This window comes from Seriola lalandi, unplaced genomic scaffold (genome assembly GCF_002814215.2).
Source record: "Seriola lalandi dorsalis isolate HSWRI2012SDOR001 ecotype SW California unplaced genomic scaffold, Sedor1 jcf7180002054907, whole genome shotgun sequence".
In the NCBI taxonomy this organism is placed as follows: domain Eukaryota; kingdom Metazoa; phylum Chordata; class Actinopteri; order Carangiformes; family Carangidae; genus Seriola; species Seriola lalandi.
Window position 1 is genome coordinate 663,813 of NW_019525459.1, and position 23,261 is coordinate 687,073.

The 23,261-nt window shown below is 41.6% G+C and overlaps 1 protein-coding gene across 1 annotated transcript in view; it reads left to right on the plus strand.

The window, feature by feature from the left end:
• ttyh3b (tweety family member 3b) overlaps positions 1–22,155 on the plus strand; it is a 26,182-nt gene extending 4,027 nt beyond the window's left edge. The window contains exons 3-15 of the mRNA XM_023430576.2: positions 5,482–5,678; positions 10,356–10,467; positions 10,583–10,803; positions 11,063–11,158; positions 11,313–11,385; positions 11,521–11,596; positions 12,608–12,663; positions 12,800–12,892; positions 13,126–13,218; positions 13,313–13,449; positions 15,353–15,526; positions 17,073–17,148; positions 18,954–22,155. Of these exons, the coding sequence (XP_023286344.1) occupies positions 5,482–5,678; positions 10,356–10,467; positions 10,583–10,803; positions 11,063–11,158; positions 11,313–11,385; positions 11,521–11,596; positions 12,608–12,663; positions 12,800–12,892; positions 13,126–13,218; positions 13,313–13,449; positions 15,353–15,526; positions 17,073–17,148; positions 18,954–19,088 (1,539 nt within the window). The 3' untranslated portion in view covers positions 19,089–22,155. The remainder of the gene's footprint in view (positions 1–5,481; positions 5,679–10,355; positions 10,468–10,582; positions 10,804–11,062; positions 11,159–11,312; positions 11,386–11,520; positions 11,597–12,607; positions 12,664–12,799; positions 12,893–13,125; positions 13,219–13,312; positions 13,450–15,352; positions 15,527–17,072; positions 17,149–18,953) is intronic.
• The last annotated feature ends 1,106 nt before the right edge of the window (positions 22,156–23,261 follow it).

The window sequence follows — 23,261 nt, forward strand, 5'->3', positions numbered from 1 at the left end:
GGGGGGGGGGGGGGGGGGGGGAGAGGGAGAGATAGAGGGTGAGAAGAACAAGAAGAAGGAGGTTGAATTGGGTTGGGGGAGGGAGGGAGTGAGGAGGGAGGGGAGGGGGGAGAGAGTGGGAAGGGGAGGGCTGTAGTCTGTTGTGAAAGAATGCTCTCTTTCTTTCTCTCACTCTTTCACTGAAGCCCGTCTTTAGATTGGCTCAGTGTATCTGTCTCAAAGGCTTTCATGCATCCACTCATCCAGCTGAGAAACACACAAACAGACACACACATACAAACAAGGTCCTACACAGTGTCCTTCAGTGCGCTGAGTCCGTCAACACACCACAACGTAGCACACACTCACACACACACTCTCTCTCACACAATAGAGAGAGATTCTTCTGTGTTGTGTTTTTCTTTCTGATGTGATTTGGCTCAGGTTCATTTGTATTCAGCTCTTGAGCTCTGAAGCTGCTCAAAACTTTCTTCTCACACAGTGTCACTCACTCAGTCACTCACTCAGTCACTCACTTACTCACTTCTCCTCTCTTATGCAGGAGTTTTTCTCTTAAACAAACAAACTGTTTAGTATTCATTCACCACAGCAGTTGGTCTCTGATGACTTTGACTTTATTGGGGATGCTGACGCTGTGGCTTTTTGCAAGAAAACTGTTTTATTTATTATTTTTTATTTTTCCTGAAGAGCTGAAATCGGAGCTCTTATCCTGAAGTTCTGCAAGGCATTGGAATAGCATGTGTGCCTATCCGTGTGTGTGTATGTGTGTGTGTGTGTTCATCTGTTTGTATTCCGGAAGAATCGCAGAGTCAGCTACCAGCCACAGTTTAACAGCTGCAGAACATTACAGAGGAATCATGTGACCTGTAATAACACACACACATATTCCCAGCTGTGGAAAGTAAGTCAGTAATTGGTATTTTTTTGAGTAGTGTGCTAAGATTTGCACAGTGGAAGACATTATCTCATAGTGTTTTGAAAAGGATCCGAGAGGACAAAAGGTGCCACTCTTGAATCTTTTTTTTTTTGTGTATAGAAAAGCAAACTATCTGGGTCTTTGTCTGAATACAGAAATTGCTGTTAGTGTTTTGGTTGCACTTTGACCCAGAAGTACAGGTGAATATAAGCAGCATGAACTCGAGGTCAGTCAGCGCCTCCGGAGAGACGTTGAGAGGATAGTGGGCAAGGCCAGACTACAGAGTAACACACAGGCAGGGAGAGTGCAAGGACAACTCGCTGAAGTGGAAGTGATTGATCCTGTCAGCTCAATCATACACACACACATTCACAGGCGTGCACATACACACACTTAAACGGACAGATTGAAAGTAGATCACTGTGCCTGGGCGTTTAACATTTAGCCCCTCCTCCAGCCCGCAAGCTGATCTCCTGGAGCTGTTCACACACACACACACACACACACACACACACTTGCATGTAAGCATGCACATACACACATGCACAACCAAGCTCACCATGCTTATTAGTAGCTAATTGATCCACACTTAATCTGCTCTGATGGTTTGTCAGCCTGACAGTTAATCTAGCGGCCATCGTACACAGTGGGAGGAGAGTGAGGTAGCTGCAGAGACCTGGTCCATAGTCAGATTATAAATTTAACATTAAGCCCATACACCAAGAGTCCTGGATCAGCTGTTATTACTCTGAATGGCCACTAGTTCTGAGATGATTAGTTGAGTAACTATCTACTTTATTAGCTGTTTTGGTTATCAATTAATAATTAAAAATAAATAGTGAAGTAAAAATGCCAGACCATAAGTGGGTTAATGCTTTAACCCACTTATGGTCTGGCTGTGTTTCTCTGTTTTGTATTTTTGCATACTTAATACTTTTGGGATTTGGACTAAAAACAAGTCATCACAAGACGTTTTTTGAAACTGTGACAGGCATTTTTCATTGTTTTTGGACATTTTCTAAACTAAGCAGTTATTTAAATAATGAAAAAAATGTTTCGATTAATGGACTGAAATTGTTTTATAGGGCTGCAGCCAATGATCATTTTCATTATTGGATAATCTAATGATTATTTTCTTGATAATCCATTTTTTTCTATAAAATGTGTGGAAAAAATGCAGGTTAAAATTTTCTTGGAGCCCAAGGTTATGTATCCAAAGGGTATATGACCAAAAGAAAGCAGCAAATCCTCAAATTTGAGAGGCTGAATCAATTTTTCCAGCTCTAATAATAATTTTATATTTCATGGTAAAAAATACCACACTTTGTGTCCCAGCGTCTTTCACCTCCCCTCTTTCCTCCATATCATGGTATCTATATCATCCCATTCTCATTCCTGGAGCATGATTTATAAGGGATGCCATGGAAATATCCATCATTATATACTGTAGCGTGAGGTTTTGTTCTCATTCTGCAAAGCTTAATGCATGTTACTGTAAATGGTATTGAGTCCTAATGTTGATTTTAACGTCACAAGAGATCAAACAATGCATTAGAGGAGCACAGTTTGCCTTTACCTCAGCACAACGTCTCTGTCGCGAGCTAAGCTCATAGATAATAACAGAGGATAATACCAGAGACTAGGAATCTGCAGAGCTTATCTCCCCCTTCTCTCCCATCAGGATCCTCTCCCCCCATCCTCCACTCATCTTCTTTAACCTGTTGGAGAAAAGCAGTCAGGGAAAAAGCAATCAACTGAATTTCCTCTGGCTCAGCCATAGCTTACCACCTGCTCTCCCACCACAAAGGAAGAATGTGGTAATGACAGAAACACAGCATTATTGACAACATAAATGTCACAGAATTCCCTTCTGATATTTGTGGAAGTTGAAACTTAAGTTGTAATAGTGTAGCGCCACAATTAGTTTGTAATATTCAAACTAACATCGTCACCACCTACCCAAGGACCGTAACTATTTTAAGTAGGTAGTGACCTCAGAAAATATAGGTGTATTGATGCTTTTAATAGGGACTGAGACTTGTGGTTTGAAAATTAGCACTCCTTTCCCTTCGGATGTCACATTATGCCACTGCAGGTCACATCCTGTCATGTATCGTAATGTATCCTATAATGGTCTAGCTTAGTGACCCACAAGCCATGCTGGATTGGCTGAGGCCCTCCAGATTTGATGCATTACCCTTTGCTGGCCTGGTTATACATCTGCCACAGTTCACAGTTAATGCTGACCTTATTAGACCACATTGTTTTTCAATGAGAAAAGAGATTTAGTTAGTGACAGTATATCAGCTGGCTCTTGTGTGACTGGTCAGCGTGAACAGTTATTTCTATTATGTTTTACAAGTTCAGGAACTCAAGGCCACAGGGACAGGATGACTCTCTCAGATAAGCAATAAATCACATTTTGCACTAACAATCTAAAGTTTTACTGGAGATCACAAGTTTTTTTAGCGGTCTCCACTTTGGTCCAGACTAAAATATTGTCATGAAATTTCTCGACGGACTAGTGATGCATGGATCGACTGCTGTCATCCCAATCCGCATGTATGCATAAATCATCCACCTGCCACCCACCTGATCATATTATTTTCCACAATTTAGATACCCACAGCAGATTTTTCAGTGGGATATTACATGCAGCGTTTTAATTCTAAATGTCACTGCTACTTCCCGAACACAAACAGCTTAAAAGCTCATAATAACGAGTTCAGCAGTCGAAACGAAGGGTCTGATTCATTCCTGACGAAAATGAAGCTTAAATATGTTCACGTTTTAGAGAATGTCATTAATATCTTTCTCATACATTTTAAATTCACCCACTCGCAACACATCTGCTGTTAATCATCATGTTAATTTTTATGATTCGGCCCACTTTTAATTTCGCTCTATCATCGGGTCAAAATTTTACAGTCCAGTACTTTGGTTTATGACTGATTATCTGCTAAACTAGTAGCATTTCCCTCAGCACTCACCTCCAAGAACCACTATGTACAGTCTCACAGATCCGCTGGCCTGACTGTAGACTCTTAAAAACCCAAAACATGGATCACAAACAGTTTTGGTTTGTTACCCATCAAAACGAAACAATGTCTACATCAGCAATTTTATATGTCTGTGGGTAGGACCAGTTCTGTTCATTTTTTATCCTTTTTTTTATTTGATTTAAATTTCAAAGCCTTAAGAGATACAATTCTTCAACAATCCACAAATAAACATTCAAAGATAAGAGGAAAATAAGAAAAAATAATTTAGATAATTTTTTTTCTTATCTTGTTAATGATCTTTTGTGGGTCCCTGTCTTCAGGTTTGGAACCACTGCACTGAAATATTATGCTTTACGTTGCCTACGTATGGTTTAAGAAACGAAAACCATCATAATTAATTAATGTTCGAATATAATGTGAATTCTGGCAAATATACACTCATACAATACATGTGCATATTTACAGTAGAGGTGCATAAATTGCTGCAGGGTGAGGAAACTGCTGGCTGGCAGTGAGGAAAAAATTAGGTCAGTAGAAAAATCGGCTGTTTAGAAGTCAGTCTTGGAAGCCAGGAAGTTTGTGAGTATCTTGGAGGTGGAGTCAGACTGTGTTATCATCCACAGAGGAGTCCCCTGAATTACAATGTTGCTGTTTCCGAACAAGCAGAGCCGTGGCAGGATTCCTTTGTCTAAAGTGGTCTTGCAGGTGGAGATTTGGTTTACCAGAAACGTGCCTTCGTCTCTTCACGGTCCCTGCAGTAGAATGACTTTTCCAGACTAGTCCAGAGGGGAAAGAAAAACTAACATTGCTGTGTGTGTGTGTGTGTGTGTGTGTGTGTGTGTGTGTGTGTGTGTGTGTGTGTGTGAGATAAAAAAAGATTTCATCAGTTCCACGCAAAATGCTGTAACAGCCCTCATCCCTGTCTTTATCCATTTCTCCCTTTTTAGTGTTCAGTTCAGTCATCTTCTTTCACATCTTCTTTCTGTTCTGTCTTTCCAGCCTGTCTCTTTTTTTGTTCCAAATTTACACCACCACCCCCCACTTCTCCGTCTGTCTGCCCCCACCACCCATTCCTTCTTTTACACTTCAAAGCTTTTAGAGGGTATGTGATCTGTGTGGTGGGTCTCTAGCGCACGCAGCTCCCGAACAGCATCGCTTCCGCTCACACTGTGGAGGTGTGCGTGTTTGATGGTGTGCAAATGTGTTTTTCATGGTATCCATCAAACGCCCATTAAACAGTAACTATTTTCTAGTCTCAAATAGCTGGAGAGAGTAGCACAAATTGTGTCTGTGTGTATCTGTCTACACAGGAAACTAAATCATGTGGTCTCTGCATGTATCTGGTTTCTGCTCATATCAGCTAATTTGCTTCCTGTGTCCTTAACCTTCTTCCTAAATTGTCCCTTTCCCTGTGATAAGGACAACTATTAAACATGAAACATTTGTGTACAGAATGAATCCATCCCAAAGTTTGACCGAAAATGTGTAACATAAACTGTATCATGAAATCGTACATTTCTTGCTGCCACTAATTGTTTCTTTCTCTCTCCCGCTTCTCTCCAGTCTATTTTGCTGCTTGGTGCTGTGGCGTTGTTATGTTTGGGCCTGGACCTCCTCTTTCTCCTCTTCTACTCGTTCTGGCTTTGCTGCCGGCGACGCAAGAGTGATGACTCCTCACACTCCCATACACACTCTCAGCAGCCTAGCGCCGACTGCTGCTGCACGGCCTGGTGCGTCATCATCGCCACACTCGTCTGCAGGTGAGAGGTTATTCCCTTAAGAGTGACACCTTTATACATTTAAACGGCAAGTGTATTTGAAGGACATTTAACCCCCTCTAGCCCTGGTAACCGCTTCCACATGCTATAAGATTTGTTTTATTAAAGGGGTTATTTGTAAGTTTTCTGTGACGCTGAACATGGTTTCTTGCTGGGAGCAGGTGGTGATGATGTTCGGTTGCCAAGAGCTTCAGCCATTGTTGCATTTAACAATACAAGAGGTTATATATATATATATATATATATATGTCCTCTGAGCAGTGCTACTTCTTTGGGGCAGCCTGGACGTTACAGTTACTCACTATCAGAGAATGACGATATGGTCCAGCCAGACCGGAGCTAGCTGGTTAGCGTGCTAACTTCATTAGAAGAAAAGAAGTGATAGAAATAGAAGCAAAGCGAGAGTCCACATTGGCGGTGGTTCTCACCTCTGGAGACAGCTCTTGGCGAATAAACAGCTGTTAATGCAAATGTTGGCTATGTAGCAATAGCAAAACTTACAAATAGCTCCTTTAAGGATACTTGAGTGAGTAGGAGTTGATATAGTTAATCATTCTGCACGTTCAAAGGAATTGCCCTGTAGCCTTAAGTGGAGACTCGAACTTTTCTCCGGGGATTTACGGGGGGGGGGTTCCACAGATTAGCTGCCTCTCTGCATACCACAGCCTGTTGGTGTACAGCTGCATAGAGAATGCCACTAAAACTGCACAGGACAGACACTAAGTCTGACTCAATGTCCTTGAATTAATAGTTATATTTCCTTCCAACAGTTTTTTTGCACATTTTCAATTTGCACATTAAAAACCTGTGAGGAAATGCCAGAAGTGCAACAACAATGTTAATATCAGAAAAACCTTTTATGATCGGCTCTTTATGCTTCTTCTACTTCATATAAAGCATTCATTTAACTGCCACCCCAAGATGTAGACAATAAAACAATGGAGAGGACAGGGATCTACACGTACAGAAACTGTAATGTTCCAAGTTCGAGTCTATCTGTTGTATCAGCTCTATCTCCATAGCAGCTGATACAACAGATAAATTCCTTCTCGTGAAGAAAAACACAAATGCTATCTGAACTTGTTGTAGTTCCTGGAAGCACTGATTCGCTTTTATTTTGCAGAAATTTCAGAAATGTGTTTATCTAGTCTGCCCTATATACTGTACACTGTGTATTGCAGTTGTTGTATGAAATCATTATACTTTAAATTCAGTATGCTCCTCTGTGAATTTGGAGAGAAGACGGGATAAATAAACAGAAGGGGGGGGGGCAGTCTGATGAAACCCTTTGAAAACAAATAGACCATTATTGTGAAGAACAAATCCATCAAGCATAAAACATAACCTCTCTTCTCTCTTCCTCCAAAGTTGACATTTTGGAGATACAATGTTTTCAGCCAACAGCCGCCATATGTGCATTATGACTGTACATTGCACCAATCAAGCTCACTCATTCTTGTGTAAACCTAAAAGCCAATGTGGTGTAACTGGGAGCCAGCCAGGTGGTTACACTCCTCTGTTTGTGTTTATCTGACTGTGAAGGCTGTGTGTACACGCTGAGGTCTTTGACCTAAGGGACCCAGCAGCAGAGTAGAGTCTATTTTGACCACAGATACTGAGCTGCATAGACTCTGCTCCTCTTGGCACAAAAATGCACACGCAAATATACAGACTATCGCTCTTTGGTTTACTCTCTCGTTACTTTTCCCCTTCCCCTTTCTTGACTTTTTCTCCCCCTCTTCCCCTTTTCTTCATCTCCGTCAGTCCCCCTCCGTTATTTATTATTTCTCTGTGTTCAGCCCTCTCCCTGGCCTAGAAAGGTTGCCATGGAGACAGAAGCGAATTTGATGCAGAGAGTAGAAATGAATTATACAGTCAGGGGGAGCTATGTCTGTGTGTGTGTGTGTGTGTGTGTGTGTGTGTGTGTGTGTGTGTGTGTGTTTGCGTGCGCGTTTGCGTGACTCAGTGTTGGAGAGTGTTTTTGCAGGCTTTAATATTTTATGATTAGCTATAATATTTCTTTTTGAATATTTGATATGGATCTGAGCCTGTACGCATGCGTTCTGTGTGATTGTGTGTGTGTGGGTGTGTGTGTGATTCCTGGTCCACTATTTAATATGACATCATGTCTTATTTTTGAACACCAACTGCATGTGGACTTCCTCCATTTGTTTGCAGGTGCAGTGTGTTTAGATGGAAGCTGTAGCTGGTATTAGGTTGTTTACAGTTTTTTCTACAGTTTTTTTATTCTCATTGTCTTTTGGTTTTACATTGTTGGCCACAAATAAGTTATTTTAGGATGGCACATTGGGCTGTGGATATGGGCATGTTTCTCTATTTTCTGACATTTTATAGGCAGAATGATTCCTCTATTGATCATTAAAATAGATTGAGAGATAACCTATAACAAAAATCACTGGGGATACAATCATATACTGATACAGCTACCTTTATTCAGAGTGTTTACCGATGCTGAGTACTGATGCGATACTGGTGCTCTCTTTTCCAAAAATTGTATAAACTATATTTCACTTTGCTTGGAACACATTACAATCATTTTGAGGTAAGGTAATGTGAGGCTGTTGCTCTAAAAACTGACTCTGCAGCTGGTTGTCACAGAATGAATCTAACTGACACCTGTAACACTGAATCGTATCATTACATTGACACAGAAACTGTATTTAAAGTTACAGTTCTTAAGATTTGTGATTTGGCGACAGTATCAAATGGTAGTTTTAATAATAGTGCAATAATATAATGTGTATTGGTTATGAAGTGGCCGATATCCAATACACAAAGTAATGTCATTATGGGTGCCAGTACAGATTGGATCGATGTATTTCTAAAAATAATCATTAGTTGCCACCCTTCTCCTACATTGCTCTATACTGCACAGAATAACTTCTGTATGTAGCAGTCACTAGTGGGATTAGGTGTCTGTATGTGGTCTCACTTTGTGTACTCAGGTTGCACTATTCATATCAAATAAAACATTAAAGTTTATTTATTTTATTTGGATTCAGGTGAATGAGTTTTGTTTGGATTTGAACTCATAATGAACCCAATTTTGACTGAATACAGCATTTACTATCTGATCGACTGCGCTGAGTGCATTTTAGTTTGGTCATTTAGGTGCAGCAAAGCTTTATGATGTCAGTACATTTCAGCTGAAAATGGACTGAAGCAGAGACTAAGGCTGCGCTCTGTCTCTCTGAGTTAACATCATTCAGAACAGGTTGCTGTTTCTCAAAGGCAAAATGATGTCTCACTAATGTATGTGGTTTCCTTTGTGTGGGCTTTTTATCAGAGCTAAGCTGGCCAGTGTTTGCTGTCAGCTATTTAACTTCTGACCTTCTGCCTTGCTGCAGCCCCTCATTTATGTCTCATATTCTAAGCTGTTGGTTAATAAAGTCATGAAATCCCTTGATAGGAGCAGCAGGTATTAAAACAACGAGAAAAGTCATAGAGAGGAGGACAGAGAAGAGGAGGGATGAAGGGAAGAGGAGAGAGAAAGCAGTGGGAGAGGGAATGGGTGGTTGGAGAGAAGAGGAGGATGAGTAAACAGGAGTGGAGAGAGAGGATTTCCTGTCAAAACTAAGATGACATGAGGGATGGAGTAAAATGGTGGGAGGCAGGGATGGGTTGGGAAATGGACAAATAAAAGAGAAGATATTTACATCAACACACGAAGCACATTAATGTGTCTTCACGACTGTGTTCATCTTTATTCTGTTTCTCTTGTCAAGCCTGCTTCCTTCTGTATTTGTTTTATGTTACATGCACACATTAAGTCCATCTTAAAGCTCTGAAACACAATGTGTGTTTACACACACACACACACACACACACACACCATTGTGTGTAACACGGGGCTACTCAACACGGGGCTATTCAAAATCTAATGGGCTAGAATGAATTGCCTTAACAATGGCCATAAATTTCACTCCACAAATCTGTCTGGTGTTAGAGTGCAGACAGATATCATGAATGCAAAGAGTCCTGTCATACACACACATGCACACATACAGTACACAAAGGGAAAGGAGGGGGTTACTAGAGCTTTACAGGGTGAGTGGGAAAATAAAAGCCCAGTGGGGAGGGGTATGTGGTGAAAATGGGTTAGATGTGGCAAAACAGAGAGTGTAAAAAAAGATTTCTGCAGTGGTGGTGGTGGTGGTGGGCAGGCGGGAGGTTAGTGTGCGGTGTAAATATAGTGAACATAGGAGAACTACGGTTTGGAAGAAAGAGAGTCGGTGCTAGGAACCAAAGATATTGTAGCATGTGTCATGTGTGAATGTCGGTGCAGAGCTGCAGAAGGACCATATTATGTGCGGTCTGGTGACCCAATTATTGTGTGGACGCTGTGTGTGTGTGTGTGTGTGTGAGAATCATTCCTGGTAGTCCTGTGCTTGCCGGAGGCCCAAGGGTGACACCAAAGCAAAGAACCAAGAACCAGTGCCGCCTGTTGCTGGTTAACAGAGGAACTGCACTTGATAAATTACTCGTCTTGGTGCAGTTTTGCCGTGTGTGCGTGTGTGTGACTGTGAGCAAAAGAGAAAAAAAAGACATGGTTCGCCCATATTGATGAATTTGATGCCATCCAATGGTTGAATTAGTCATTGTGTTAACACTTGGCACTTCCTGTTTTCTGCCTCCCAGCGCTGGCATCGCTGTAGGATTCTACGGAAATGGAGAGTCGAGTGATGGAGCCAGTCGTTTGGCGTACTCCCTCCGTCATGCCAACCGCACCGTATCTGGGGTGGAGAAACTGGTCAGTAATACGTACTGTGTTGTTTGTCTTTAAAAGATTACCTCACAAACCAGTTATAAAATAATAAAATGTGACTGATGCCAGTTTTTTCTTTTTGGTTAATGTCTGAATCCAGGTGTCTGACAGCGCCCTAGCCTTAAACCAGACAGTGGAGGAGAGCCTGGTCCAGTTGGAGACAGCCTTCCAGGAGCAGACAGACTACGTGTCCATCGTCCAAAAGCTGCAGGGCCAGCTGGACGAGCTGGTGAGGCTGATGGTGGATGTCCCCTTCTGGTCCAATACTGATATTTCCTTGGAGGATCTGGCCCGCAAGACGGAGGCCTTTGACTTTTACAGGTCAGTACTAACGAGTACTGGTGTGTGTGTCAGGCATTTCAGCAGTATTTGCTGTATCAAACTGAAAACTGGTCTCACATTTTCAGTCATGCAGTTTTTTGATATATTCCTGCATGTTAACCCCATTAAAAACAACCACGCTGGCATAAGGTTGTCAACGAACCATGGCTTTAATGCTGAGGATTAATTTGCTCGGTGATGAACACCCTCTCCTGCGAGGCCATGTATGAGACACTGTGGTGAATTTGTATATTTACAGGTGGTTGGGGTACCTGGGCCTGCTGCTGTTTGATGTACTCATCTGTCTTCTGGTGCTCTTCGGCCTGATACGCAACTCTAGAGGCACTCTGATTGGGTACGTTACTTCACATCATACCCCAAGATCTGCTCCTGTTGGAGGGGTGAAATCCTGTCGAGACTCTGAGTGTGTGTGTCAGAGCTGTGTAATACATGGTATGTCGGTAAGCCCAACCTTGACTTTAAAAATATGTATTTGCTTTGTCCTTCAGAGTGTGTCTGCTGGGGGTTCTGACTCTGATAATCAGCTGGGGGTCTCTCGGCCTGGAGCTGGCTGTTGCTGCTGTAAGTGTAACCATGGCAACATCGCCGAGCTCTCTGGCTCTGCAATGATGTAATCTCTACCCACTGCTCGAGCAAGTGTGTTCAAAGGGGATGTTACTGTAGCCTGATGTGTCATGTGTGCTTACCCTCTTACAGTCAGCCAGCGACTTCTGCGTTTCCCCGGATACCTACATCACCAGGGTAACCAAGGAAAACGCTGTCATTAACCAAGGTATGCAGACAAAAAAAAACATAGGACCTGTCAACCGGTAGCAGCCATTTTTAAGGTTTTCCTACTGTAAAGCGGCGGTTCCAACCCGTTTAGACTAGAAAAACAAAGCTACCTGCAAATCATTGCCACAGCTCAAATATGTGTATTTGTTGTGAGCAATTCAAGCAAAGGGTCTTTTTATCTTTTCAGATGTTTCTAAAGGCCATAAGATAAGACAATCCATTATTTCACAAGAAAAAAGCCTGTGTGTATTACTTCTTGAAACCATTCAGATTTATTTTGACCTCTGGGGATGAGGAGAATAAAGTACTTGAATAGTGTTCTCAGTTGATGAATGGTGAAGTGATGCAGGGAGGGATAGAAGGAGACTGGTCATTGGACTGCTATAGAGATGCTCTAGGTTGACAAATAAGCAGGAACATCCAGAATAGACTCCAGTTTCCTCACTGACAGTTGAATCTCACCCTGGCATGTTGTTTCTATTTTAAGAAACAAGTGTGTGTGTTTATGTGTGTGTATGAGTGAGTGTATCCAAGGGGATTGTGTTTGATTGACACTCTGGTATCTAAAAGCTCTTACTCTCTCTCTGCTGATTGCAATGCATCAGCAACCCTGCACACTCCCCGCTCTCTCGTCCTCCTGCTCGTCCCAGATGTAAAAAAAATAAATAAAAATATTCAGAGCACTTTTTAGCTTTTTCACTGTGGATCATTATCTGATTTGTTCTCCCTCTTCATCCTTTTATATCCCTCTTTACTTCTCAATTGCTCCCTTTCTTCCTCTCCGTTCCTCACTCTCCTTTTTGCACTCATCTAATGAGCTCTGTTGTCTGTCAGTTGTTTCCGCTCTGTCTGTCTGCTGTAGAGAACAGATGTTGCCTCCGAAACACACATAAAGACACAAACACACAATTATGCTTGAATGTTACTGCTATCACACTTCCATAGAAACATACTGCTTGTCTTTTCATTAAACTGTATACTTTAAATGTATGTATTATTATATTCCCAGATATCCTGCAGTATTACCTGAGGTGCAGCTCTGGCCAAATTAACCCCTTCCAGCAGGTAACTTCACCGTCCTGTCGTATTGAAGTTACTGTTCTTTCTTTCAGTTGATTTACCTGCTTCAGCCTGTAAAACGATATAATAACCAAAAGATACTTTTGTTTGTGTGTCTTCTGTGTCTCTGTATGTTTTGTAGAGGCTGTCAGGGAGTCACAAAGCATTGGTGGAGATGCAGGATGATGTGGCAGAGCTACTGAGATCAGCAACACGTGATTATGCCAACACCAAGGTACGTGCACTTGTGTGTGCAATGATCTGTAGGTCTTTATTTTCATGCATGAGGGGATTTGCGTTAGCGGGAGCGTGATGAAAGTGGCATTTACACAAGTGTCAGCACACACGTGTTTATCTGGTGTGTGTGTGTGTGTGTGTTTGTGTGTGTGTGTATGTGTGTGTGGATGTACATGAAGGCGGATATCCATATTTGAGCGTGAATGTGTAACCATTGCTCTGTGCGTGCAGGGGAGTCTCGAGCAAATCCAGTCTGTGCTGAATTCCACGGAGGTTGGTCTTCACCAGCTGACTGCTCTGGTGGACTGTCGCAGCCTACACATGGTGAGTCACTTTGTTTGTTGTGTTAGGAGAAGAGAGAAGTCCTGAAATCCCAAGATCCTTCTTAACAACTGACTCTCCTCTCCTGTCGTTGTAGGACTATGTTCAGGCATTAACAGGCCTGTGTTATGACGGAGTCGAGGGTCTCATCTACCTGGTTCTCTTCTCCTTTGTCACTGCTCTGATGTTCTCTTCCATTGTGTGCAGTGTGCCACATACCTGGCCTGGCAAGAGGTAACACACACACACACACACACACACACACACACAAACAATCTCTCTCTCACAATCACATACACAAGCTACACACAAGCCTTTACAGCCCTAAATTAAACTAGTTAATCTCTACACTAACAGCTAACATGTAACTAGTTCTAACTTCTTAATTGTCTCACTGAATTCAGCTGATGAACTTGAAAACAGGAGAAAGACCCATAAAGAATCTACTCGGTGCCCATGCATGTCATACTTTTAAGTGTATTTGCCTTCTGAGCTGTTGTATCCTTCTATACGTCTTCCTGCTTGTCTTTGCATCCATCAAGTTTTCTCTGCAAGTTTTGTTGTTTATTTTATTGTTTGCCGTTAGCACTGCCAATCTGGCTGATTGTTTGTTTCTCTGTTTGTACATCTCTCTCATTTTCTTTTCTCCACCGTGGACTTGGAGCACCAGTGTTGTGTTAGATTGTTTATCACTACGTTTTTTTTTTTTTTTCTATGCCCCACTTCCTCCTTCTGTTCCTTCCCTTCTCCCTCTCTCCCTGTCCTGATTTGGAAATGCTTTGGGCTTCAGCGAATGATGATGGATATTGAGGAACCTTAACGACCCTTTGATCCAATAAACAGCCCCTTTAAATACCCATTCGATCAACCAAATCATTCCGTGGTAAAATCAGCGCAAAGAGCTCTAGACTATACATCACACTATACGTGACGGTTTTCACTCTGGTGAATGATTTGAATTATGAATCACAGCTGTGCCATAATAGTGTGGTTTGGTGTTGTTGGTGGGTGTGAATTACCAGCAATGCTAGCGTATGGTCCGGTGGGGTATTAAATAAAAATCCATTATGTCCCTGAATTAAGCAAGAATAACTGCTCACCGGATTGGTTGCTTTTTAGGCTGACTGTGCTGCAACTGCTGAATCTTTCTGATGGGCTGCACAGCTTAACTCCATTTTGGTTGAAAGAGTGAAATGCCTCCATCTGGTGGCCAACCGGGGTAGTAACATCTCCTCTACCTTTTTGTTAACACAGGGCCCTGCTAAAATATTCTTCATACAGCTCCCTCCCTCTTTGAAACATTTCCAGCCTGATGTGACTTTGTTGGTATATAAAAACAATAGTCCTAATGGTACGGTCCACATATGCACATGTATATGTATTTTGTGATTAATCATACATCGTCACACCCAGTATAATTCTGTAGCCAGAGATCCAACTTCCAAATCAGCACATATCTTATTTGATGCCTCATTCTGTTATGTTGCTGGCCGTTTTACATTCTTGACCATTTTATGTCTGAAAATGGTTTGCCCAAACCAGCCATATTATCTCCTTTTTTCCTGACGTTTTTGCTTTAATTTCCATGTAGCACTCAGAGATGCATGACTTTTTATCAAAGAAAGTGGATTCTTGACATTTGACACTGTTTGGACAATTTGAAATGGACGGTAAAAACCAGGAATCCTCCATGTCAACAGAGGATGACTGCATGAAGAAAATGACTGCATGTTTCTGCGTATTAAGAGAACTTTGAGAATATCGAAGAGTCTTCTACCTTCATACAGTTTAATATTATGTAACCACACAACAACAACAACAAAAAAACAGCTCTCCACTTTGAGCTGTGCAGTAATATTAGAGACCCTACTGTACTTGTTGTGGACCTGTTTTGTAGATGAATGCTGCCCGTGTTCCTTTTCTTCTTGTTCAGCTGCTTTGGGGCTGAAGGCATGGTCTTAACCAGTCTTTTGTATCAGGGGGCTCCTCATAGTACAAGAACGCCTTCCCGTCTCCTAACCTCCTCTTCAACCACTTGTTTACACTCTGTTGTCTCTCTCGGATCTCCCTCCCCTCTACCTTTCCCCCCTCCTATCCATCATGCCCTCTCGTGCCCTGCCCTTACCCTGAATTGAAGGACGGATGAGGAAGACGGAGAGGACGAGTCGGGCGCCTCACGGGGCGGTGTGCACGATAACCTGTACCGCGTTCACATGCCCAGTCTCTACAGTTGTGGCTCCAGCTACGGTAGCGAAGCTAGCCTGCCCGCTACAGCCCACACTGTCAGCAATGCCCCCGTCACTGAATACATGTGAGTTAGCACCCACCGCTAGCTAGAGGCTAGCAGGATCAATACACTGCCTGCCATAGGTAGCTGATGCTTGCCCCCCTGTGACCCAGACTAGCAGCACAGCAACGCTCACTGCCTGTAATATGATAAATTAGATTAGCTAGTTATTTGCTATGTCCTTTGTGACACACTGTCAGCTATGTTTGACAATTAATGAGTTACAACCTTTCACTAGTTTTCCCTTTGAAACTGATAGAAAATTAGATGCTTGCTGTATCAGCCAGCCTGCCTGTTTCAGTCCACAGCGTTAGCAAAAACCTGACTTAAAAAAGTTAATTCAGATCTGCACTCGCCTCAGCACAAGTTAATAATTTCACCCCGCTTGCTACGTCTTACAGTTTGACACAGGCCTGCAATTGCTTGCTCTGAATACAACAAAAATACAGAAGTGAAATAAGCATCTTAAGTCTGCCACTGCTTGCTTCTGTTTTAGCTGTGCGCTAATCAAGGATAATATGTTGTTTGCTGCAAAGCAAGAAACTGCAACTTTAAAAATAAGAAAATTAAATACTAAACAGTTCAGTTGTCTGTATTCTGATAGTCATGTATTACTTTGAGTTTTTGGACCATTAAAGGACCATGTCTTTGATGTTTGGGCCATGAACAAATCCTGTATGTTTAAGAATACTGATGACTATATTCCAAAGCATATTGCAGGGTTGTAGAGGGATTTATTTCCCTCCACATTTTTCCTTGTCATGTTTGTGGAACTATAGTCAGCTGTCAGCAGCAAGACTATCAGCTGCCAAAGGACCAGGTTCATATAATCCAAGGAAATCCGTTCAGTAACTTACATAAACATATAATGAATGTGTGTTGACTTGTGTTTGTTTATATCAAGCCGCTTACGTAAAAATATATTTTTGTAGTTTCGAAAAACTGGAGTATTTAAGGAACTGTTTTCTGTGTTAGACCTTTTTATTAACAAGATGAACCATATTTGTTAGGTTCTTTTCAGACATTCATATTATAAGCTTGTTAGGTAGTTGCACTGTCGTATATAAAATATCAAAGATAAAAGAAGTAGCCCTAATTTAGCTTTATATTAAATTGTGCTTATGAGTCACATTTGAAGCTTAATGAATTCATATTTTATATTTAAACATTTTCTTCTTGAAACCGTTAATAGTTGAAATGATGCTCTACAAATTACCAATATATGCTTTTTTAAATTATGTGCCTACAGCCAGTTGCCTATAGGTCTCCACACTGATAAAAGCATCATTTTACAGAGCGTGTCCCATTGTGAGACTAAATGTTTTTCTTTTGTGCATTGTTAAGAAAGAATGTTAACTATGCTGGACTGTGGCAGAGGTGTTTAACCCCTGGCTATATGGTGCCAGGCTTAAGTCCCTGACTTGTAATTATTACTGAGGCCATTTGTCAGAGGCCATTTGTCAGAGGGTCATTAAGTTGTAATCATGAGCAGACCACAGATCAACAGCTCAACAACTGAGCACCAGCGGCAGGGTGACCACATGCAGTAACCTCTTATTCTATAATGCAGGAGCCAGAACGCAAACTTTCAGAACCCTCGGTGTGAGAACACCCCCCTGATTGGCAGGGAGTCCCCTCCACCCTCTGTAAGTGCACACTTTCTAGATCACACTCTCCCTCCACTATCTTCCAATACCCACAGTGCTGCTGGGAAATTCTCCAAACCGCAGAACCCACAGAGATGGCATTTTGTAATTTCAGAATGTAATGAAGGAAACATGTTGTTGATGAATGTACTTTTATCTCATTCATGACTTAAAGTGCATGCTAGTGTGGATATTGGAAGGTAGTTCCCTATCCCCACACCACTGCAAGTGTCCTCTGTGCTAAAACTAGACAGTGATCATGGATCGCCTTCATGAAGGTCATTTTGGCAGCCTGGGATTACCTGGAAGTTTTAAAAGAAGCCTGTTGATAGTTGGATCTGCACTTGCATCAAAAGAGAAGCTTGACTCTTTTGATAAGTGTAATTGTTGGGTCAGTATAATACATGGTAGTCACACAGTTTTTCTCTATTTCTGATGTAAAAAGTCTGGTTGGTTTCACTGTGGCCGTCAGTGAAGCGTGAGAGGACTTGCTGATCATGACACCACTTTTGCCGTGGCGGAGAGAAGCTCAAACAAACACTTTAAGAGTATTTTTAATATTTAGTCCTGCAGTGTATCAAGCTTTTTCTTCAATACAATAAGAAAACATTCTGCAAGGTATACAGGTGTCTGGATTGCACCTTCTTTTATCTACAAACGTGTTGACTATCCTGGCTTTGACAAGATGCTGCTGAGCCTGTAGTTGTGGATGTTGTTCCATGCTCTTATCAACTGTACACATTTGGGGCTACAATACCATGGACTGACTAAATTTAATAAACGAATGTAGAATTATTCATAACTTCTGCACACTTTTTAGGATTCATGTCTCGCTCCACGCCACCTGGTTATAACCTGCAGTGAAGCTGAAGATCTTTTGACAGTTCAGCCCTTGAGTAAACTTGAGCCCAAACCTCTAAAGTTCCTGCTCCCCCTCCCCCCCCTGTTCCCACAGTGTGTCTATGTGTGCATTCTCTGGTCGAGGTGTGTGTGTCCTCTGTTTCTGTGCCCCCTCACCCTTCACCATTTAACAGTCACAGGAGCACATGTTTCCCACCTCCACCGTTGAACCGTAGCAGCCACCCAAATGGCCACGATTCATCATTCTTAGGCAGGGCTGTCGACCGGGCCGCCATCCTGTGCAGAACTGCTCTCCTGTTGTCTGCAGTGACGTGGAAACCAGAGACCTCCAACTGTAACTAGCTAGCTGCTCACGAGAGACCACTAACTCATACCAGGCTAACCTACTACATCAGAACTAGAGCACTAACTACAAACTACTGACAAAATAAAACCACATCTGCTAATTTACAATAACATCATCCAGACGTAATCAGCTGTTATATAATGAATGACTGTTGTAATCAAACACCCCCGGCTGTCCAAATGACTGGTCAAAGTACTTCTGCTGTACCTGTGTGTTTGTGTTTGCCTCACATGTTGTCACCCCATCTATCTATCTATCTATCTATCTATCTATCTATCTATCTATCTATCTATCTATCTATCTATCTATCTATCTACCTATGTATTGAAACCATTCAAATCTCTTGATCTAATGTACATTATTTAACTGAGACTATTTCTACAGTACTTCTTTTATTCTTCGGCGTAAATAATGGTTAATCATAATCCATCCGTGTTTTTCCTCTTTCTTGTCTGTTTTTTGTCCTTTTTTTCTGTCATCCTCTTTCCCTCTTGCTTCTCATTGTTTCCCGCTCTTATCTCAAATTCTCCCTCTGTTTGTGTCCCTTCCCCACATGCTCGTCTCTCTTTCCTCTGTCACTGTCTTCCTATCTCTCCAGTACACCTCCAGTATGAGAGCAAAGTACCTGGCCACCAACCGACCAGACCAGAACCGACGCTCCGTTCCCAACGACCAACTGGACCCGGCTAGCCGGCCTCACCCCGCTGCCCGACCACAATCCTCAGTCCACTAAGATACCAGAGCCGCATCAGTCCACCCCTGTACTGCCTCAATCCAGTTCTCACAGCCAACAGCACCACCCGACACAGCGCTCACCAGAGCTCAAGCAGAGCCGAGCGCTTTAAGCACCAACAGGACCCCAGTTTGTCAAGGTCCACTGAAATTCACTATCACCGGTTCACCAGAAACAACACAGCAGGCCAGAACTCATCAACCAAGCACCTCAGTAAAGGACTGCACTTTGAAGGTCAACCTCTACTCCTCACCTAAAATTATCCAAAAGACAGTCAAAGCCCATCCTAAAAGATCACTACTTCTACTACCACATCCCGAGCTGCTCATTTCACCACTGCTGTGATGGACCAGCCCACATACCCACAATGCACAGCAACTAAAGCCTGGGCTCCGGCTCCGCAGGTTCTTCTTCTTCTTCTACTTCTCCAAATATCTCCTCCTCCTCCACTGGGATCTGTACACTGCCCTCCAGTGGAGGCAGCCACGCCACTCTCACCACTCAACCCCCCCGACACGTCTACATTCAGATCGCACACTCGCACAGAGACAAGCACAGACATGCACAAACACACACACACACACACACACACAAACACACACACACACACACACACACACACACTGTACAGAGCTGTAAATAGTGAACATGTGCTTTATTCTGATTTCATGAAAAGTCGACTGTTGAATCATTACTGGTAATGTGGTGTGATGTGTGTTTATCATGGAAATTTTTGCTGTATCTCTCATACACACACACACACACACACACACACACAAACAAACAAACAGGCGGATAGTCTAACTGAACACTCATCTGTATAAATGATAAGCCAGTGAATCGGAAAGCCATGTTTAGATAGAAACTCTAGCAGCACATCCACATTCTCTCTTTAGCTTAACATTGTCGTCTAACTAAGACTTGAATCGTGAACTCGAAAAGTGGTGTCCACGTCTCTCTCCGTACTTGTTTACGTGCACATACAGTATGCGCGTCAGTTAATGCATTTTCGAGTATGAGCCAGGAATCCGGTTGTGGAGTAACTGCTTTGAAGCCTTTGGGGAATGGAGCGAGAGACAAGGGACATAAGAAGGCTCAACCTGTGCCAAAAAACTATACTGTAACAATGAGGGATGCCTGATTCTGTCTTCTTCTCCTACTGCCTCCAGATGTCTCAAAAAGGGGGAAAACACCTTATCTGGAATGTTTTCCCTGCGGCTGTAAATAAAAAGGGAACAGGAAAGACAATGAAAAGACAGATAAATTGTGACTACACATTTGCCAGGTGCTACATAAGCCAGTGAAGGCCCCCAGAAGACGATCAGCGCTGACGAGGGACGGAACATGTTTTGTTACTATGATGTTTTGTTTTCATTCAGGGATGTGATCAGGAATATAAAAAGCAGTAAAAAAAAAAAAAAAAGAACGGCGTTCCATTATTACTGAATGGAAGTTGTGTCGCAGAACCTGAAAAAAATCACGTCCCTGATAAATAATGTTACATAAGTGTTTCAGAATAAAGGACAGTGGGTGTTTTTTTTATGTTTTATTATAAGCTGACATTCGGGATGTAATACTGTGACCAACTGTAGTATTTTGTTTCTTCTTCTTAATGTTGTTTTTTTCTTCCTGTGCTTTTATTTTGTTAACTGGTGACATTGGATCGACTTTCATTCACCAGTCCTGAGTCTTTTTTTTTTTTTTTTTTTTTTTTTTTTTTTCCTTTCTTACCCACAAGCACAAATTCTCTTCAAGGTGACTTTGCGAGATGGAGAAGTAAAACACACTGCCTGGAAGACTGCCAGTGGTTTTTCCTCTCGCTCTAAAACTCTGTGTACAGTGTATAAAAACTGTAGTCGTGAACCTGTGTGTGTGACATCACTGCAGTGTGATTGGCTATCGCTCTATCTCAGTGTTACTGTGTGTAAGTACGGTGATCAGTGTGTCTGACTGGCTGCAAGCTAGGGCCAGCCTATCTAGCATTTCTACACAAACACTGCACATGCCTTCATACACACACACACACACACACGTATTAACACAGACACACACACATACACACGCTGTACAGACACATACACGCTCAATACACACTGCAGTATCATATAAAATCCATCTACTTTCCCTACTTTTGTCCTGTTTACATTCACATCTAGAGCTGTAGTAGCTGCACGCCCTCCCACAGCTGTGACATCACACTGATAACCATTTGCATTATGGGTGATGTAGTAAGTAGTAGCTGCATTTCAGAGAAGCCTGGAATCTCGTAGTTAGTTGAGTGAGCAGAGCCCTAACATTCAAACACCTTTCAACCACCATCCCTGTACAGCATTTTAATATTTTATTATTAATCAATGACCACTTCTCGTATTAGCGAGACAATCTTACATGTGTGATTTTACTAGAAAGAAAATGTCCATGTTATGGTAACAATGCTACCTATGGTCTAGTACTTTACAGTGTTTTTTTTGCACCATTGATGCAAACAACGTTAAGATCTGTGGGACTAGTCACTGATTAATGGCCTTTCATAATGTTTTTAAACTCTTACAACACTCTTCATATCACAACATGTTTTTTTTATTTTTCTCTGTCTTGTAAAAATCAAAGTTTAAAGATAAAACAATAGCTAGCTGTTTTGTAGGAGAATAAAGGCAAGAGCAGCGTTTTTCCTCTCTTATTAATGGTGAATGACTCTCTGTCTTGCAATGTTTTAATAAAACTATTCCAGTGTAGTCTGCACACCTGACTGAAAGTTGTATTTGAATTCCTGTGCTCTGCTTTGTGGGATTTACCCGACCTGCTACGGTATGACCAGAAGGAGAAAAAAAAAAGCCCTGCTCACGGTCAAAAGTCAGCAACGTGTGTGTGTATGTGTGTTATTTACAGGACTTCAAATACACCTCTGTCCAGATGTGACAGACAAGCAATGTTTTCTATGGCTGTTTTTATTTTCTGATGGTTTAACTAAGATATTAATGATGTACATGTCAAAACTGTGGTAATGATATCATTCAGCCTGGAATAAATGTTTTAAAAAAAAAGAAATTAAAGCAACTTTAACGTACTGATCAAGACTGTGGCTTCTTTCTTATTGCTTCGATTGAGCAGATGGGAAGCACAAAACCGGTCTGGCTTGTGGTGTCTCTGCTCAGAAACTGTTTCCTCAGTCTGAAAACTAGAACATGAACCCTGAAATATCTTCGGTGAAGGTGAAATGTTTATGGAGCGTAAGTTTCATGGCCACTTCATTTTGTGCCCTTGTTATAACTCACATTACAGACTCAACTTCCATCCATTTGGATTATTGATGTGATCATCATTTCAAACTGCCACTTCTTCCCTAACGTCAATAACCATTTTATCAAGAGAAAAATAAAAAGTGATGATTGATGGTGATAAAATGAGAAAAATACAAACATAAATCTTGACTATATGATGAGTGCTTTTAATGTAATATTTTAAACTTGTTATGACCTGTTCCATTTGTTTTACAGCAGCTGTTGGATGTAAAGTTTCTTTAGAAGAGGGAAACAAAATCATATGTATTCATTTCACCTTGAGTTGAACAGCTTTAACAGTAAACACAGTCACGGTAATCAGTCAAATACAGTATGCTTTACATCTGTACTTCTAATCCTCCTGCAATAAAGTTGTCAGTCTCAAAAGTAATATATGGAACCCATTCAAATTCATTTCCTGTCTTGTGGAAAGGTACTGCAATGTGATTAAGAAACATTATACATTCCTGAATCAGCTGTATGTGTATTTACCTTTTCTATATTCAAATGACAGCATGTACTAGTGCAAGCACATTATTCAAGAAACAAGATCTGTTGTACATCCATACCTTTATAATCTGTGAGGGGTGTGTGTGTGCAGCGGTACAGTGCAGTCAAAAGTAAGTCTCTCTGTGATGCAGGTTAATTGTGCTCATTTTCACATTTTCCCTGACAGTAATCACACAGACAAGGTGTAAATTCTCAAATAATAAACCATTCTTTCCTGCTTTAAACCATAGAAGTTGAACAATATGCATCCACCGTATCCACAAGTACAAACAGAAAAGCAATTAAGTCATACAATGCTTGCTTACAGTCTTATGTTTATCGTTAGAATAAACTTTTAATTTTCCCCCTGGCAATTTAAATTTTTTAAAATTCTTTTACTTTT